The 20,038-nt window shown below is 42.7% G+C and overlaps 2 protein-coding genes across 3 annotated transcripts in view; both read right to left on the bottom strand.

Moving 5' to 3' along the window:
* Positions 1–8,344, bottom strand: part of trpm7 (transient receptor potential cation channel, subfamily M, member 7) — a 51,391-nt gene extending 43,047 nt beyond the window's left edge. The window contains exon 1 of the mRNA XM_076993820.1: positions 8,164–8,344. Coding sequence (XP_076849935.1) covers positions 8,164–8,166 — 3 coding nt within the window. The 5' untranslated portion in view covers positions 8,167–8,344. The remainder of the gene's footprint in view (positions 1–8,163) is intronic.
* A 1,378-nt stretch (positions 8,345–9,722) lies between these two features.
* Positions 9,723–19,188, bottom strand: sppl2a (signal peptide peptidase like 2A). Of its 2 annotated transcripts, XM_076993928.1 has the most exons (17): positions 18,959–19,187; positions 18,266–18,376; positions 17,836–18,018; positions 17,579–17,668; positions 17,256–17,389; positions 16,623–16,771; positions 16,430–16,526; positions 16,139–16,240; positions 15,658–15,739; positions 15,469–15,543; positions 15,226–15,279; positions 15,048–15,098; positions 13,626–13,725; positions 13,439–13,519; positions 11,942–12,102; positions 11,179–11,212; positions 9,723–10,215 (listed from the first exon to the last, which is right to left on the bottom strand). In XM_076993928.1, the coding sequence occupies exons 1-17, from the start codon at positions 19,007–19,009 to the stop codon at positions 10,175–10,177; spliced, it is 1,596 nt and encodes a 531-aa protein (XP_076850043.1). In that variant the 5' UTR covers positions 19,010–19,187; the 3' UTR covers positions 9,723–10,174. The 2 variants fall into 2 exon arrangements, with proteins under 2 accessions (XP_076850043.1, XP_076850049.1); XM_076993934.1 differs by lacking the exon at positions 11,179–11,212 and having other exon boundaries at positions 18,959–19,188.
* Positions 19,189–20,038: the final 850 nt, after the last annotated feature.

Genomic DNA, 20,038 nt, shown 5'->3' on the forward strand with positions numbered 1-20,038 from the left:
GTCATTAGTTTTTCTGAAAACTGTTGCGGCTTCTGAGATTTTATCATGTTCCCAAATTCAGCTCTATCTATTTTATTAAACAGCCTCAAATCCAACATTTAAGTACACAATTAGATTAGATTAATCGCCATCGTTGCCTTTGCTTTGGTCTTTATTCAGTAGCCAGAATACAGTATATTAACACAGAGTCAAACAGAAAAGTGACTGGTTAAAATAAAAATTTAATCACATTTATTAATGCAATTATTGGCTGACTGAATCTTAACTGAATAACTTGGAACAGCTTGTGTGTGTGTGCACCAAGATGTACAGCCTGGATGTACATGTGCACAAAAAAGCAGTGTAGAGGTAGTCTAGATGTGTAGGTGCACTAAAACAATTAGTGTTAATTACAATTACAATTAATTATACTAAATTAAAGTGGTGGGCTGTCTGTGTCCGGATGCCTGCTAATGAACACCTGAGGAGGAAGAGTCATTGTGCAACTCTGGCAAATTTTGTCTGTAAAGCCCTCCTCAGTGTGAGCTGCACTACCTCCGTGTCGTTGGTGATTTTGTCTGTAAAGCCCTCCTCAGTGTGAGCTGCACTAGCTCAGTGTCCTTGGTGATTTTGTCTGTAAAGCCCTCCTCAGTGTGAGCTGCACTAGCTCAGTGTCCTTGGTGATTTTGTCTGTAAAGCCCTCCTCAGTGTGAGCTGCACTAACTCAGTGTCCTTGGTGATTTTGTCTGTAAAGCCCTCCTCAGTGTGAGCTGCACTAGCTCAGTGTCCTTGGTGATTTTGTCTGTAAAGCCCTCCTCAGTGTGAGCTGCACTAACTCAGTGTCCTTGGTGATTTTGTCTGTAAAGCCCTCCTCAGTGTGAGCTGCACTAACTCAGTGTACTTGGTGTGCCACAAGATCCTGCTTCATCACTGCAAAAATTTGAAGCTGTTCTGATCACCATGAAACTGAGATCAACACCACACTGGATATCACATAAATCAAATGAATTCACCTCTGTACATAATGACCGTAATGTACATAATTATGTCCATTAATATTTTTTTAATATAAATTCTATATTAACTCACATGCTTTGACACCGTATCTACAAATAATGTCCACATTGTAGATAATGACTGTCTAACAAATAACTGTGATTAACTATTTGCCCCACAATACATGCCACTGTTATAGCATTAGTAACAGTGTAATAGTACTTACACCACCACAATTATTTCATTACAAGGTTCTATCAAAACATTTTCTACATTTTATTTCTTACACTAATATTTTATGTGTACTTGAGGTATTCATTTTGTCAAATACAAGTTGTGTCATATAAGCCCTGGATGAATAAAGTGAAAATATCACAGTGGATGAGCTGTTTGCTCTGAATGCATTGCACAACATCTGTAAACTAGGTTTAAACATACTTAAATATAGCAGCCAGAACTGTCTGTAAATGATCTCCTACACAACTGGAGCTGTAGGGTCAGACACAAAACTGCCCAGAAGGCGAGGGGGGCAGTTGGAAGAGAGAGTGGTTGTTTTCAACAGCAGAGAGGCACACAGACACCTCTTTGGATGCATTTCAGATGAACTGACAGAAATCAACCCAGATACTCAAGCTTTTCTTTCTTTTCCGTACATCAAAATGTGTTCCGGGAGAGTTTATTTGCTTCAGTCCAACAGATATAAATGCATGTACATTTACATTTACATTTATGGCATTTGGCAGACGCCCTTATCCAGAGCGACTTACACTTTATCTCATTTTTTATACAAGTGAGCAATTGAGGGTTAAGGGCCTTGCTCAGGGGCACCTCAGTCATGGCCTCAGGACTGAGAATCGAACCCACGACCCTCGGATCACAAGACCAGTTCCCTACCCACCAGGCCATGACTGCCCCAAACATTCTGTTTGCTGTAACAGAAAAATGTTAATGGAATCTAACTATTAGCCTACATAAAAGTACCCCAGTCATGTCTAATAATGACAGTCAGCCACTGGGTTCTTCTGTGTGCTTGCTCTTGTGCTTTGTGTGTGCATGGTGATCTGCATCACAAAAACATTAAAATTATACCATTAATTTTTAATGGTAACAAACCAGGAGGAATCACTCTCCTCTTGGATGCAGAGACAGGATGGATGATTATTTTGTGATATTATGCAGGTTCTCTTGTCTTCTGAAGAGGCCAGGAGCTCAATCTACAGTGCCCAGCCTCAATCAGGTGAACAGCTGTGGTTAGACCTGGAGCTCTACAAACAGAACAGGTCATAATTATGCACCATTGCTGCAGGGCTGCTATTTCAGAGTCCCTCTTCTGTAGTGGACATCATGGCATAACATAACCTGTATTTTCCCCAAGTGTGAAATGTCTTGGGAGACACACAAGAGCTGGAATCAGGAGAGATTGGACAGTGAAGGAGAACCCACTCTGTTTGATCTGAGCCTGTCAGGAGAGCAACTTAATACAACATGGTATTACATTACTGTCAAAACACATCGCTTCTCTCTGGACTCCAGACCCCTGTGCAGCATTCTCTGAATTGCAGGAAAAACCTCAGATGCTGGGGAGTGTGTTACAAAACACACATTTCATGGCATGGACAGGTTTAGCCCTCTATACTCCCTACAGAGAGTTCTGAACTATTCCCAGTGTCTCTGGAACACAATTTGGAAATCACATAGTAAAATTGAGTGGTCCTCCATCCATTATTTACTCCTTTTCTCCATCACACTCTTTCTACATTGCTCTTCCCCTCCCCCATACAAGACAGCCATTAGAATAAGCTGAGACATGTGACACTCTAAAAAATCCCCCCATGCCCCCAGAACTCAGGAAAAGAACAGAACTTACACAGTAAAACAGAATTTGCATTACATTACAACCTATCCTCACAGAATAACTGACCAGACAGCTCACAGAATAATCTGAGCACTCTGCGTTTGAACCTTTTCTCATAGAGTAACATAACACACACTTCTATAGAAGAAGCTTTTCTTATAGAGTATCCACATTAGGGCTGCACGATTAATCGTATTTTTATCGTTATCGCGATGTGAAGTTTCACGATAAACACATCGAAAGAGCCACGATAACTCCTTGAATAACAGCAAACTCAAATTGCGTTATCCTCGTCCAGCAATAGAGGGAGCTATTCGCGCTGCAGACTATGATCACGTGACGTAAGTAGGCAAGAGGCAGAGTGAGGCAGAGTTGCCAGGTTCGCGGTTTTCACGCCAAATTGGGCTTGTTTGAAAATCCAGCCGCGGGTAAAAATTCTGGGGCCGCGGGGTGCGGTTTTTGGGCTACTTTTGAGTTGGGCTACTGCGGAAGTTACAAGTCAACACTAAGAATCGATCGCGATATAATACTTAATTTGTCTCCAGTTCACACTCGCAACACCCCCCCCCTCCGCCGACAACTTACACTCGCAGATTTTGTGCGGAAAACTTTTGTAGGACCTGGCAACCCTGGAGTGAGGTGAACACGCTCATCAGACACGCGATTTGGTTTAAGCCTGGTTTACACTTGATGCGGCGCGAGGGTCCGGGAGACGAAAATAACGTAATCGCGGTGGGTTCGCCCGTGTGCAATTGCCTCGCGCGCTGTCGATTCACGAGGTCGTGCACCTCTCGAATTTTGTAAGTTCGCGCGCGCCGCGTCTCGGCGCAATGAGAACAGTCATGTTTGCAGGGTTCATACACCTATACAAGGTGGAATTCAAGCACTTGTACGTCACTTTCAAGGTCCATTTCAATAATTCCCAGCACGTTATTGAATAAAATATTTATACATATACTCTAAATGATTCGAAATAATTCGCTTTTTTATCACATTATTTAATGTTATTATTTATTTAAAGTTCGCGCGCGCCGCGTCTCGGCGCAATGAGAACAGTCATGTTTGCAGGGTTCATACACCTATACAAGGTAGAATTCAAGCACTTGTACGTCACTTTCAAGGTCCATTTCAATAATTCCCAGCACGTTATTGAATTAAATATTTATACATATACTCTAAATGATTCGAAATAATTCGCTTTTTTATCACATTATTTAATGGATATTTATTTTCAAAACGCCCAATCTTAACGTCTTCACGTTCTCTCATGTTTCGTCCTGGAATTACAAGAGGCTCGTATTTGTTAACGTAATACAAGAGAATTGTTCAGTCAGACAGATATTTGTTGTGAAACGAAGTAGTTACAATTTCAAGCCTTTTCAAATACTTTAGCCTAAATTCCAGCACTTTTCAAACCTGAAACACAAAGCAACATTAAAATTGGTCAGGTAAAAGTTCATTCCCCTGTATTTGAGGGGTGTTTTTTTTATACTACTAGGCCTACATATCGTTTCGGACAACACTGCAAAGAATGTGACACGGCAAGAATAAACGCTTCCGCCGTTCGCGGAGGTTAACGATGTGTTCGGAGTCGCTCACTCGTGAAAGTATAAACCTAGATTGAATCTATTGTTGAATAAACCTGCAAAATATTTGGAATTATTCTGGATTCATTACACAGTAAAAAACAAAACAAATTAACGTGCTGCTGTTCAGAGAGACACTACATTTCTGTATTTTAATCTTAATTTATCGTGGTTCACATCGATATCGGGATATCCAACAATGTTATCGCACATCGCAATTCTAGTCCATATCGTGCACCCCTAATCCACATTCAATGCTTAATCCACATTTTCTCATGGAGTAACCAGAACCCCTACTGTTTTAGAACCTAATTACAATGTCGTTACTATACTTCTAGAACTTCAGCTTGTGAACTCTCTCCAAATCACAATCCAGTTACTGGCTCGCTCTCTCTCTCTCTCTCTCTCTCTCTCTCTCTCTCTCAAACACACACACACACACACACACACACACACACACACACACACACACACACACACACACACACACACACACACACACACACACACACACACACACACACACACACACACACACACACACACACACACACACACACACCCCTCCAGAGAAAAAAGACCACTGCAAAATTACCAGTATCATAAAATTAACACTTTAAATGAATACACTTTAAATAAAGAACTGACATATATTCATCCTATAATGCAAATATATTGTCATTCAGAGCATGGTGACATTTTAGACCTTGAATCACGCAAAAAATACATGTAATGTTCATATTCACTTTGAACAGGGGTCAGCCAACGCTAGAGTTGATACCAATATTGATTGTTACTGATCAAGGCACTAATTTGGGGCTGACGGTCATTTATCATAGATTGGTGTTTGTAGTGTGAATATGTCAAATCATTAAATCCAAGAAACTGTTGCACTGTGCACATACAAGTTAAGAAGTCAATGACGTCTGTAAAATGGAGCTCAATAAATGGGCTTAAAACATACAATAAAAAAATTATACAACTATATTGATGATTGGCTCTTGGGAATGTGCTGCATGATTCCATGGAAACAGGCTGTTTGGTCCAAGTTGACTGGTGGAATCTGAAAGTACCACGCTGGTAGCAGTCCGTACTTCAAACGCATGAAAACAAAACTGACCAGACATTGTGTATTAAATGTAAAATTATTAAGTTAAATGTTTAACAAATAATTAAAGCTACTTTTTGGAGGCAGTTAGCCATGAATATGCAGCTCTACAGCAGACGCTGCATGTCGCGTGCTATACGCCCCTATGTTAATGTAATCTTTACAACCAGCATGAATGTCATGCAGCAATGCAGCAGTAACATTCAGGGCAAATGCAAGAATACACATCAGGTCAATTTTTGCTGCAAGCCAACAGTTCCTGGCCAGAAACTGTATTCTTATATAGTATTCTTTCTAAAGCGTGCAATAAATGCCTATATTCAAAACAGAAAAAATTTGCCTAGCATATATTTGTACTTGTCAACGTTAATACAAATCTTGAGAAAGGTCTAAACTCTAGTACACTTTTTAGTTTTTACTATTCATCAGTATTTGAACTTTTTGAAGGAAAACTATGATAAACCTGAGAAACCCCCTAAGTTTCAGATTAAATCACCCAAGAAAAAGGCTGTCATTTGTGTAAGATCAATGAAATCGATCTGAAATATTAGTTTTAGTAAGAAGATGCTGGCTTATCACACTGGCTCAGGTAAACTTTAGTGACAAACTTGACACTGCACTACAGCTACTGCGTGTGGCCGACCACTACAGCTACTGCGTGTGGCCGACCACTACAGCTACTGCGTGTGGCCGACCACTACAGCTACTGCATGTGGCCGACCACTACAGCTACTGCATGTGGCCGACCACTACAGCTACTGCATGTGGCCGACCACTACAGCTACTTCGTGGTAGCCACCGATGTGCTTCAGGGTGAACTAACGCAGCATCTGTGAGCAAACAACCACAAGAGACACAAATCTTCACAAAGCAGTGAATTCCTGAGCATGCGCGCACGCGCACACACACACACACACAAAGTCAGCTTAAATCACATTTCACAGTTGAAGGCCTACAAGAACAGGAAAATAACACTTTGCAGGTAAGCACTGTTCACTTTGTAATTCAGGTAAGCTTCTTCTCTACTAGCACACTTCACAGGTGTATCGACCTTGAGGTCAGTCAGCTCTGTCAGCTGTTTGCCTATGTGTCAAGAAATCCCCAGATATTCACTTCAGCTTTTTTCAAGGTTAGTTCAATAAATATTTAAGGTTCATGTTTGACTAAATGTTCTGCTAACAGATCAATTAGGAAATAAAGGACAGTGTTTATATCGAAATATAGTCCTGGATAGGTCAGTGAGGTCACGGCTCACAGGTGTAGAACACGACAAAAGTAACAACCTGAGCTGCAGTTTCAAAGGTAAGTTCATACAAGACAGAGAGCCAGTATGGTGGAAAATGTGTAAGGATAAAGTCTGATTTAATGATTTACAGTATCAGTACACCTTCACCATAGAATAAATTCATATTGTAACGTATTATAATTGCATAATTACAGAAAGAAAAAAACTATTCATGCATGTCATTTAAGTGCAGAGGACCAAAATGACCAAATGATTCACCCACGGTCTGTGACGCTCGTGCACCGTCGCGCGAGGGAGCAGTTTGACCGACGCGCTGCTGAACCGACGCGCTAAGCCTCTAGTTCCATTTGACAGTGTGCTAGGCATCGGCGCAGATGGAAATTCTGAAGTGAGGGGGACCAAGCTGTACAATATATACGTTTATGCTTGTAGATGCTAGATTTCGGATGGGGTCTATATAAATCTGGAGGGGACATGTCCCCCCCGTCCCCAGTGCCATCTGCGCCCCTGGTGCTAGGGGGAAATCATCTTTCCTAAAGATGGTAGGGGCTGTGGATTGTGGTACTGTAATGTCACAAGTTCACTCACCACAGTCGTGATAAATACACACACGTTGAATACAGCACGCGCCACACGCAGCTACGCGCGCCACGGCAGAAATGTGGGGAGCCGAGAGAAGTGGCAGCCGGACAGCTTTACTTCACCTGACTACAGCACAACCCCACATTTACAAAACACAAAACAGATGAAGAAAAGAGTCCAAACGAGACGGCGTTGACATCGCCAGCTAGCTCGCTAATACCCTATCTGCTAGCTACAGGGTCGGAGTGTCGGCGGAACTGGTTGATCCGACTCGTGTCGCCATCTCACGCTGGCGGAAAGCGGCAGCTGAGAGAAAGGTGCATGCTGCACACTCGTGCTGCCTTCATGCGATAACTCCTCAACACGCTTACCTAGCCAACATCTGGTTAGTGGCGACACCAGATGTGTGGATAATCCAACAGCTGGTCCAGGCGAGCGCGCAGCCGCTGGCTAATGCAACTAGCTTTAAAGACGGGGACTGGGCACGGGCTGACGGGGCTGGCGGAATACCCTCCGGAACTCGCCAACCCCTCCAACTAACGGTAGTTTACGGTCAACTGTAATCGAGGGACATGATGACGGAATTACGTTTCATTGCCAATGTGCCATTTAGCTGATAACAGCAATACACCGTTCATTCCAGCCAGGCCACTCGTGTCATGATAAGCTATTGTCACTAAGAGCCTTGGCAGAAGGCATGAAGAGGCATGAAGAGACCTGCTTCTCGGGACAGCGACCCGCCACGCACGACCCGCCACGCAAATGTGCGTCAAAAGAAACCGCACGGAAACCAGGAGAGCGAGATTCATACCATTCTCTTCACCGTTCGGTCTCAGGAAGAGCTGCTCCGTGACTTTTAGCCATCTATTAGCAACCTTATCGGTGAACCTCGTAAGAAATGCCCAGTTGTCTTTGGAGTAATCGTTCTCCGCTCCAGCTTCAGCGGAAGGTTGCTTTTTCATAATTGTGCGACTCCGGACTGACGCTGCCTGCGTGACGCCTCCGCTGAGTCAGCCCGCCGGGGTCACGTGAGGGAGGCGGGGCCAAGCCGCCGGGGTCACATGAGGGAGGCGGAGCCAAGCCGGGCCAACACACGCTCACGGCTCGCCTTTGCAACCTACAATAAACTATAATAACACGTCTAACTTATACACTATTCAATAAAGAAATGCAGTGAGCAACATGTTTTGCCAGTTAAACAGCATAATTATTGGGCCGACAAGAACCCAGTGAAATAATGGGTCGGTCTGCAGGAACAGACACCGAGATGAACGTGTTACATGAAACACAAAATGGACATAACAATCACAGATGCTCATTAACGATGCTCTGGTTAGTAATGTAAGCTAAACTTGGAGATAGTTATGCTGATTGTTTAAAGATTACTGCACGGTGCACACACATGCTGCTCTGTTACAAACTGCTTCTGTTTTTACTTTAATTAAAAGAGCCAGCAAGTGAAAAGTGAATTACCACAAGGACTTTAAACTAAAGACCTATGAGCTAGAGATACTCTTACCATCACAGGCCCTGTTAATGCTGGTGAACGGCAGTAGTCCAGACTATGAACAAACATTTAATTTTACAAAGGCAGTGATGCAGCACCAGGGCCACCAGTCAACTGGCCAGCCAGAAAAGCAAGTGCTGAAGGCACCAAAGCTGGGCACCACCATGGACGTGCTTAGGAAAGGAGTGACTTTCAACACCTCTATCTGCCTTCTCAAGCTTCCATTCCAAAGAGTTGTGGGTTTTTAGCAGATCCCCAGCTGAACAAGAGTTCAGCATTCCCCAGTCCCATGTTAAAGGGTTTTACTTTCCTGCTGCCATGTACAGAGTGACTCATCAAAGGCTGTAAAATGAAGCTGGACTTTCAGTACAGATTAAACCCATTCTGAGAATAAATTACACTTCACGGTGTCTGCTCGGTCATGGACACTGACAAACACGCTGAATGGTTAAACAAGGGTGATTTCCAGAAGAACACGTGGGTTTTTCGACAGCAGTCCACTCCAGACCCTGCTGCTGTGCTGTGGTGCATGTGCACACCTCATGCTGCTGAAGAAAAGCTGCTGGCAGGCCAGTTGAAAGACACAACCTGGGCAGCCAGGGCTTCATGGACCAGTCCATGGCTTTGTTAACGCTGCCACATATCACGCGCGTGTGTGTGTGTGTGTGCACGCGTATACACACCCACCCACAGCAGCCACATTTATTCATGGCAATAGATGTTTGCCCTTTCATCAGGAATTCTCTCCAGGGGGAAATAACACTGCTATAAGCTTTGCCCAACCCAAGATCTCAGGGAGGTCTTTGATTTGTCTCTAGTCTTTGATTTTCAGTCATTAACACACACATACACATAAACAGATGTTTCCCTTCAACAAGTTTAATTAGACATTTTACATTTTTCCATCTTTAAGGCAATATAAGAACAGAACTGAAACAAATGCCCGTCAAAAAACCATGGCACAAAACTGACTAGGAAAAAATACTTTGGGTTCATCTAGAATTTAAGGCCAATATAGTGATCATTTTTCCCGTTAAACAACTAAAGTGGATACATGATACAACCACCTGTAAAGCAGTAATGCCTAGTAGATCTCATCAGATAGGGAGAGTCAGACAACAGATAAAGTGCTTTTTAATCAGGTACATCTGGGAGATGTGAGTCAAACATGTTTCACATGTACACACCCTCTTGTCAGCACTCATACTACACAGCTCCCTCAACTTCAGTTTGTCTTTAAATCATCATGAAACAAAGGCGGTTGTCTCTCACTCTCTCTCGGGTTCAGGAGATAAAAAGCAGGTCAGTCCGAGAGTCAGCACTTCATCACTTCCCCGGGATATCCAGCCTCTCCATCTGAGAATGAAAAAGAGGAAGAGATTATTATAGTCAGATATTCTGCCTCCATTAATACTCCCACTAGTGCCAGTACTACTAGTTCATACAGCTAAATTCTTAATTAAAATGGAAAAGATCAAAGAAAGAAGTCTATACCCCCCACCCACCCACACACACACCATACTAGGTGTAAAAGGCAAGCTAAAAGCTACATGTTATCTGATAAGAGATAACACTTTATTGATTCCCAAAGAAATTTCAGATCCTGAAAGAAACATCAGATAATTATACTGTTAGATGTGTAGAGGAAGTCCAAGCCAAATTCACTTCCTTTTGTACAATCATTATTAAGATCATTTTAAAGACTCTGCTCATTCCTGCCCAATCACATTGGTTAGTTCATTTCTGAAACTGACCCCCCCATTGCCATATCAACAGTCAACAAGCCCCTCTATGAGAAAGCTGTATTCAGCTATGTTTCCCAAAAGCTTCACTAAGCCATCATCAGCCATTGGCCCCAATATCTCTCCTGGGAAAATCTTCCCACAGAGGAACCTCAACAGAAGTCTAACACATCTCATATTTCTCATCAATAGTCAGACTGGATGAGTTAGATGGATGAGTTAGAGTTGGAAAATCACACAACAGCCATAATGAAGCAATCAACAGGTTTAAGTTAGTTGTCCAGCTACTGAAATGCCCTTTTGCCCGTGCAGGTTAAGCATGCTGTCCTATTCCATAGCAGATGAGAATGAAGATTCACATCATGCTTTTCCCTTGCTTTTGATGCCCCCTAGCTGTCAACTCCTGCACAGCTAGAAAACTGCAACAAATGCAATCCAGTGAGGAAAAACAGCTCTAAAGATGAGAGCGAAGCAGGAGCAAAAACACAACACAACACAACACTACCACACACAGTACAGACACACACACCCAAACAGCAGTTACGGGAGCAGGTATTAGTGAAGCTCAAAGGCCCACCTGGTAATAAGGGATCCCTGGAGGAGTCCAACACCTGATGGAGACCAAGTAATCAGACAGGACAGTTTTACAGATATAGGCTACAGGGCTTCTGTTCTATGGGTTCACTACACAAGTGATCATGTCCAACGATGTACTGCAGACTCACTACATGTGTGATCAACACTCTACCGCAGGTTCACTACACACTTGTGATCATATCCAAGCAGCAGTGGATACTTTTCACACAGTGGACGTGGCTAAAAATGTAAATAGCTCTCACTGGTCCACGTACATCTCCAAACTCCCAGAAGTGATTCTGACTTGCTAATTTAATTGACGGTAGGCCAGTAACATTGACAAATGTAAACTGTAGTAGGGCAATTCAAAGTTGTTGCAGATAAGCTAACCCCCCCACCCAAAAAGGCCTGAAGCTTTCTTAGCATTTAGTAGTTTGCAGAACTCCACACAGGGCTGAAACCAGCAGGGCACACCACTGCAAAGTTTCACAGTCTTCCTGCTCCAACACAACTGGGTCAACTTAGTGGTGCACTCACCTGCCAGCAGGGGGCCGGATTTGGCTGCTTATTAACTTCAAGCAGCATCACATTTAAGACGCCTCAGTGATACAGAGAATATTCCACTAACAGTGATTGGCTGTTCTTCCTGAGTGGTGCTCACTAAACAAGCTGGAGCAGTGTATTAAGCAACAAAATTTCAGTTGACCAATCTAAATTACTGCCCACTGAACAGGCATTTTCCTGGTCCAATCAGAATCCCTCACCTGGTAGGTGGTTCCAGCCCAGAACTGCTTGAACTCTTTCCGTAGACAGGCGACCATGGCGCTGGTGATCAGTGTGAAAGGGACCAGGTACAAGAGAGCTGGCTGCCCCATCTTAGACAGCAACATCACTGCAAAGGTCACCACCAGCCCCACACTGTATGCTACAAACACACGCACGCACAGATATTTCAACTTCACCATTTATGACTAGACATAATAAACTACATTGCCCACAAGCCTTTGTGTACAACATTCTCTGAAGGAAGAAGAAGTGGCAACAGTTTTAACATTTAACAAAAATGTCTGAGGTGAAGATTAAAAAACATTAGTACACAAACAATACATCTAATTAACTACTTAATGTCTGTCTATAACTGTCTGTATACCTGATATTTTATGTGTGTCCATTTATATAGGCCTAAAAGTTAATACTTGCATTTTTTAAATGGGGTCAATGGGTCTTATTCACGAAAACTATGTTTGGACAAATCCGATCATAAAACAATAAAAAAGTTATCCAAACTCGTGTCTTGTCAGAGACCATTCAATTCAATTTATAATCATAAGTGTGAAGACTGCTTATTATTTAATATTGTCCATTGTGTCCATTTTGACATTTTTTAAGGGAACCAAAGATCACATGCTCGTCTGCAGTGACCTCCCCTGCTGTAGCAGTGCAGCTGCTCTTTCAGCTGCAGTGTGCCCATGCCTCCCAGTTCAGGAAAACGTCCTGCATTCCTATTTACAATATTATATAATATACCATATAATTGTTGATGAACAACCTGCATGCTTTTCTTTCTTTGGCTCAGCATTACATCACCTACATCAATTAGGGAAATTTCTGAGTTTGACATGAATATCAGGGTAAATATGGACCATAAATAATATGAATAAGGGAATTACGCATAAGCACTTGTCTATATGCAGGCAATTTCAGTGTGTTCCCACATTTGTGCAGTTTTGATGGACGGGTACTTATTCCCATCACAGGTCACCTGACCAGCTGAATGGGAAGATCCAAGAATCATCCGACATATGAACACACTCCACAGCAAACCATAACGGCCTGTTTGCAGGAAATAGTATTTGAGAAGTTTTCCACATGAAACAAAGGCAGCATTCATGATGCTTGTTCCAAAATTAAACAGGAGATTAATAAAACCAAAGAATGGCTAGAGCTAGCTTATCTGCAAGCCAGTGCTGCCTCGACATGGGCCTTGGATGGAGTAGTAGAAGGGAGAGGGGTGGTTGACCACCTGCACACATGCCTCTCCAGGCTGGTGCTACTATAGATCAGAACAGAGCTGGTGATGTATTGCAGCTCAACAGAATAGTGCCGATAGTGTGTATCTGTACTGAACAGTGCTGGTAGTGTAGAGTGTGTATCTGTACTGAACAGTGCTGGTAGTATAGTGTGTGTCAGAACTGAACAGTGCTGGTAGTGTAGTGTGTGTCAGAACTGAGCAGTGCTGGTAGTGTAGTGTGTATCAGTACCAATTGTGCAGCTGGTGAAGTATATTCTTTTGGGGTTGTTGATCCAAACATCAAATCTGTGGCAATATGCGACCAACAGGCCTAAAAAAAGGTCAGGGGTCATTATTGTTGTTCTAGTGAATAAAAACACAATCTCGCTCACAAACACACAAAACATTTTTTGGAAATCACCTGGAAACTACCTCACCTGGAATAATGAGGTCACCATAACCAAGAATGGAGAACTGCATTGCACACAGGTTCTGTGCCCAAGCTGAGAACCGTGGAATACGCATCACTACGGGCAACTGAAGACGCGCGCGCGCGCGCACACACACACACACACACACACACACACACACACACACACACACACACACACACACACACACACACACACACACACGTTAGGTTGTTCAGCTGGGCATTTACCCAGCTCTACTCCACTTTAGTGAAACACTCCAGAGAGAATCAGGTGTTCTAGGGCAGAAACAAGTCCTACAGGAAAGAGAATTAAGTGCGTCATCAAATATGAAAATAATGTAGTGAAGTGGCTACAAATTCCTTACCAGGGAGGGCCTATGTGTCTGTTTATATAAATATGCACACGAGTGTGTCTCACCGTTTGCACTGTGTGTGTTTGTAATGGATGTGTATATGTAGTAAAATGTAAATGTAAAATTTGCCATATTTGTCAATTGTGATTTCACCGCAATCGAAATTTGTCCTCTGCTTTTTACCCATCTGTGCAGTTAGAACGCACACACACACACATACATACACACACACAAGTGATTACTAGGGGGCTGTGGTGCACACGTGCCCAGAGCGGTGGGCAGCCCTAGCCCGGCACCCGGGGAGCAGTTGGGGTTATGGTCTCAGGTCTGGGAATCGAACCCACAACCCTTCAGTCACAAGACTGTTTCCCTAACCACCAGACCATGACTGCCCCGACCATGACTAGTGGAATAACATGTGTTTTGTGTTTCTAAAGTTTCTAGTTAAAAAGTGGAGAATGTTTTTATGCATTTGTTAGAATTCTTGTTAATATTTTCTAACAAACTCTGGACTTTATTTTTAAACGTAAGGATATTGCTTAGGAGATCAGGTAAACAGCTACAATTATGGTTCTGACAGAACTAGAGACAAGTTGTGGACAAGTAAAGGCAAGATGTGGAAGAAGTAGCAGTTTCAGGTTAGTGTTTAGGGTTAGAACTGTATCTCCAATCCTCTCAAGCTGAGTCATATTTGCTTTCTCTTTCTATAGTAAAGCATGCTGACATCACAATCATTAAGACAAACCATAGTAAGAAAAAGCTCCTTAAACTCAAAGTGATCAAAGTGAACTAAATAAAACTTGCATTGCATTCTTGAAAATATTACACTGATAAAATAAATGTTGAATGGGAAGGTTCACTCCAACAACTGCATTCATTACCATTTTTGAACCTTCAGTGTAGAAACAATTCTGAGAAATCACAGTGCAGTGATTCTTTGTGTCACATGTGGAAGAGTTTGTGTGTAGTGACATTGGGTGTGAGGTAGTGAATTATGTATGTGTGTGTTTGTATGTGTAAGTATCAAGTAGTGATTCAAGTAGCTCCTGCCACCCGAACTGAACGAGTCTTACTTTCTCATAGGAGGTTGAGGAGTCTGCTGGAATAATCACATCCCCATCAGCCTACAACAGGAAGTATGTCAAATGAGCACTGGCTGACACATATGTACAGATTATACATCTACACACAGCCCAAACTACTGCATATGCCACACACCCTCAGACACACACACACAGTCACTTTATTTACCTTTCCTCCTGCTCCAGGGCCAAGAGCAACTTGTACCATTATGCTCTCCCCATTCTGCAAATGATCTCACACACACACACACACACACACACACACACACACACACACACACACACACACACACACACACACACACACACACACACACACACACACAACCATTTAGAGAAGACATTTATGCATTTATGCCCTACAGGTTAAATACAAAATACCTTTTCCCTTTAATAAAACAGAGTGACTCACAGGTGTAAAAAAAGGTGTGATGAAGACGAAGAAGACATCGTAGACTAGCAGGAGAGAAAGCAGGATGACACAGATCTAAAGAAACACACAGTTAATGCATAATTAGTTACAAAGTCACTGCCAACTGCAGGGTATCATATTTGCTGCCTAAAGCAAATAAAGTTTGAAAGTGTGGTGAGCAGTAAGTACCTTAAAGTTTGAAAGTGTGATGGTTTTCATGAAGTTCAGGCAGAAGGCCACACCTAGCAGGTCCTGCAGAATCCAGATCCACCTGCGCACATAGCACAACATTGTGTGTAATGTCTCCCTCACAATCAATTCACAATGTCTTACACACACACACACACACACACACACACACACACACGTCTCACACATACGTAATGTATTTCTCTCCCTGTCTTACACACACACACAAACATACATACATGCATGCTTACACATACAGTGTCACACACACACACACACACACACACAAACTCTGTGAGACATCATGCCAGTCTCTCCCACGTACACACACACACATACACACACCTACTCTGGGTAGAGCATTACAGCTATAATCATTTCCAGAGAGTTGAAGCTTCCAGACCAGACCACATCCTGACCACACACCCAAATGTCACAGAAACTCAAAAAGGTCCTGTGTGTGTGTGTCTCCAGATGGTACCTGTCCTCATTCCGGTACACTCCCCACACCACAGCCAGAGTGATGCAGACACAAGTGAGTAGAAGAGACCTCATTGAACAGCTCCTCTCCCCACAGGAGATGCTGAGAGAGGAGACAATAAAGGTACACCATGCATTACTATACTTATGAGGACTTTCTTTAATCTAAGCAAATGAATGTGAAAAACACAGTATGCAAAAGACTGTATAATTGTGGCTGTGTGTGTTGTGTGTGAATGTCAGTGTGCACGCCTGACATTGCAACAGTGTGATTGTGTGTGTTTGTGTGTACTTGAGCTTGCTGCAGCCCACTGCATTCATAATGGCATCAAGGCAGCTGTACAGGGCTGTGGCTGAGGCCAGGCAGAATATCACAATAACCACATACACTGCAGGACACAACAACCAATAAAAATTAAACCTCCCAATATATTTCCTACAACACTAAACTAAGCTAAACCAGTCAGAAGGTGTGGAGCACTCACCAAGCCACTTGTAGAAGAAGTACATGAGCACAAGCATTCCACACATGAGCACTACGAACAGCAGCACCTTCAGCGGAGAGTAGAGGGAGAGGTCCCCGCTGTCAGCCCTGTCCTCCCCTTCTGACGGCACTGCTCCACTCTGCTTCGCTCTGAACACACACACACCAACCATGTCATTTTTCCCACTTTATGTGTAAGTGTGCCTGCTCCTGCACTGTAGAATACTGCGTGGGTTCTCATCCTGTGTGCAGCGGGTTATGGCTGGGAAGGTTGAACCATGTGTGATGTAAGGCTTAGGGAGTTACTGGTGTAAAATGATGTGCTGCAGTTGAGAACCCAAAATAGTCATAACTTTTAAAAGTTTGATAACTTTGTATGATCGTCTTAAAGTCAAAGTGGCAGGGTAAATGTGTCTAGTCTCCCTGTGTTCCCCTCTCTTCCTACTGCATCCTTTCAGGGGTCACACAGGGTTAAATAATGTAGCCTTCCACATTTTTTGCCACCCCTGGTAAAGCTTATAATTATAAAGAATAATTTGAATGTGTACGAGTTAAACAATATCAAATATGTGATATTTTGTTAACAGATATATTGTACACATGTTCCTACTGTTCCATGGTTAGTGTAACCAACCTTTCTGCAGCTCCACTCCAGAAGCCACCCATAGTCACAGTGAAGATAGCGAGGGCTAGCATGAGGAGAATGCTGTAGTCCAAGGCAGGTACAAGTGGAGCATACAGCTGCACCTCCATCTCATCTGCAAATACCTGACATGAGGGTAGGAGCTTAGGACACCAGTGACTCTCTAATGAGCCCAAGAGCCCTTTGTTAAATAAGACTGTGTTCACTATTTTCTCACTTTTTTGTCATTTATTTTTACTCTTTATCAACATTCAGAACTAAAAGACATGCAGAATAGATAGCCACAAAGGTTCAATTGTTTCTAAGATTTTTACCTTTTGAGCGTCCAGAAAGTCCTGGTACCTCATGAGGGCCAATGGAATTATCACCTTTTCACTCCCTGTGACATTGACTACTGGGATCCCCTAAAATGATGTCAGGCAATTATTGATACAAGTGCTATAGCAAAACTTCAGTCATACTACTGGACCAATACTTACACACACACACACACACACACACACACACACACACACACATGTCCCATAACCCTGCACCAAACCAGCCCCAGACCTGTGATCTAGACTCCTACCATGGGTTCAGTGCTGGCTATCAGGAGGACTGCAGCTCCCAGGTACTGAGCCACCAGCGCTTTCTGGCTGAAGGCACAAGTCCCCCGCATCACGACCACAGCCATGCCCTGCAGAGAATCCTTCTTCAGACCTTCTGGATGACACAGCACAGTGAACGTCAGGTTCACCAGCTTATACGGCACCTGTGAGCACAGACAGACAGACACGCACACACTTTCAAAGGCTGAATTGCTGAATCTTGACATCTTATCCAGTCATTAAGAAATCAATGCAAGGTTTAAGAAATCTAGAATGCTGTATTATGGGATGCTAGATATACAAATTCTTTAAATGTACCCACAAATTACAAGATCAGTAGTAAATCTCTGGTTCTATGAATGTGCCACGGTATCTCTCAGAGTAAGATGTCGCACGATTCAGTTTACTTACTGCATCACTTAGCGAGTCAGAGATGTTGGACAAGGATGAGTTGTATACGAGACAGTATTCCTTATAAAGAGATCCGTTAGACACGTACAGGACTGCCTCCTGGCATAAGCTCTGAAGCAAAGGAAAAATACAAATACAAAGTATGAACTTTATTCAAAAAAATAACTTTATTCAAAACAATATTTCTACATCGGCTAGCTAACAGAGCAGATGAGGTGATTCATCGTTTCATTAACCTGGAGAGCTACCCGAGGCGACCGTCCGATAGCAAAAAACCGAAGAGTTTGACCTCTTCGCCTACTGGACAGTATCAGCGTTTGGCTTAGCCAAGTTCTCTGCGTGCAAGTACCAAACATTAGCTATATATCTATCTTAGATATAACAAAGACAGGCTTAGCTTCGTCAAATAAATAAATCTAGTGTACTGACAAGATATTGCATGGAAACTAGTGGCTAGATTAGCTGGGCTGGTGTTTACTTGCGTCTCTTATAATCACAATTTGGACAACACGATTCGTTAAATACATTTCGTGATTTAGAAATGTCATACTACTAGCCAACTTAATGTCACGTTTTAAAGAAAGTTGGGCTTGGTTTAGCGGGTAACTAACCCATGATCAGGGTTTAACGGGCAGCTAACTTCCGTAGCCTCTCGCGCTCCTAACTCGCCCAACGGACGTGTTTAAATCTCACCTGGCAGGACAGGAGAACCACCGACACGATTACCCACAGTGTCGCTGCCATGTCCGCAACATCGGGATCAGGGTCTCTAACGTGCAGGTCGAAAACGCGAAAATCACTTATCGGGCGTTAACACCAGCTAAATTCCAAACTGGGCTTGTAGTTTCTATTTTGTTTTGCCTGTTCGCATGTTTTCAGTGACTATTGAGTACAACTCATCACTTCCTCTTCCGCTTTTCAGAGACACCGCGACTCCATCACATGAGCTCCACCTCAACATAAATCAGTGTTCAATGTGTAATGGCTGAAACTAGCTAAGAGCTGCATGGAGATCGCACTTTTAGTTGTATGTAATGGTACGTGATTTAAAAACAAACGTACAAAAAATAAAACATTTTTTTAATCAGTGCGTTTGACCCAGACACCGTATATATATACGGTCTTTGGTTTGACCTCATTAAAGTTGACAATCCCGACTTGTGTGGGACGAATCAACAGCTTTCACATCAAAGAGCCGATATTTATGTGAAATTACTAGTCTCACAAGTAAGGTTTGATCATCTTCTCAAATAAGTCTCGTCTAAGGTGCAAAAAGCATGTGTTAACTTAATGTCATCAAATATCAGAAGTCATTAATAATCTGCTTATCTTTGGCATCTAAAGCAGCATCCTGAAAATTATGTCCTGCAGCCTCGTTGGAGCCCTCTGTTTTATCCATTTTAAACATGTTGTCAATCCTCAAGTGAGCTCTAAATTTCTTGGGACAGGGATGGGTAGAATTTGTCTGACTCATTCATTAGTAAGTGCATCCAAGAAAACCAAAAAAGGGATATAATTCTTCTGATCATAAGACTTACATCTGAGAGCAAACAGAAGAGGAACCAGGAAATACTGCAAAGTTTTAGTACCAAGCAAAACGAGGAAACAATAATACAAAAGAATAAATCAGCAGAACAGCAGCTATGGTGTGCTTTTGCCATTTTTATTTAAACATTAGAATGCAAAATGAACAGTGACTGTACAAAAATACTCTGCAGTTCACAGACTGAATAAGAGTGTCACATGAAATATTACAGTGAGGTCGGCACATAT

The sequence above is a fragment of the Brachyhypopomus gauderio genome, chromosome 2 (genome assembly GCF_052324685.1).
Source record: "Brachyhypopomus gauderio isolate BG-103 chromosome 2, BGAUD_0.2, whole genome shotgun sequence".
NCBI lineage: Eukaryota > Metazoa > Chordata > Actinopteri > Gymnotiformes > Hypopomidae > Brachyhypopomus > Brachyhypopomus gauderio.

What these genes read in the sequence shown, in the direction of transcription:
- sppl2a (XM_076993928.1), bottom strand. Translation starts at nt 19,009, where the DNA reads ATGGCAGCGACACTGTGGGTAATCGTGTCGGTGGTTCTCCTGTCCTGC. An exon ending in GCCCTGGAGCAGGAGGAAAG is followed by an intron (nt 15,099 to 15,225) that starts GTAAATAAAGTG and finishes TTCCTGTTGTAG; the next exon opens with GCTGATGGGGATGTGATTAT. An exon ending in GGGCTGGAACCACCTACCAG is followed by an intron (nt 11,213 to 11,941) that starts GTGAGGGATTCT and finishes GGTCTCCATCAG; the next exon opens with GTGTTGGACTCCTCCAGGGA.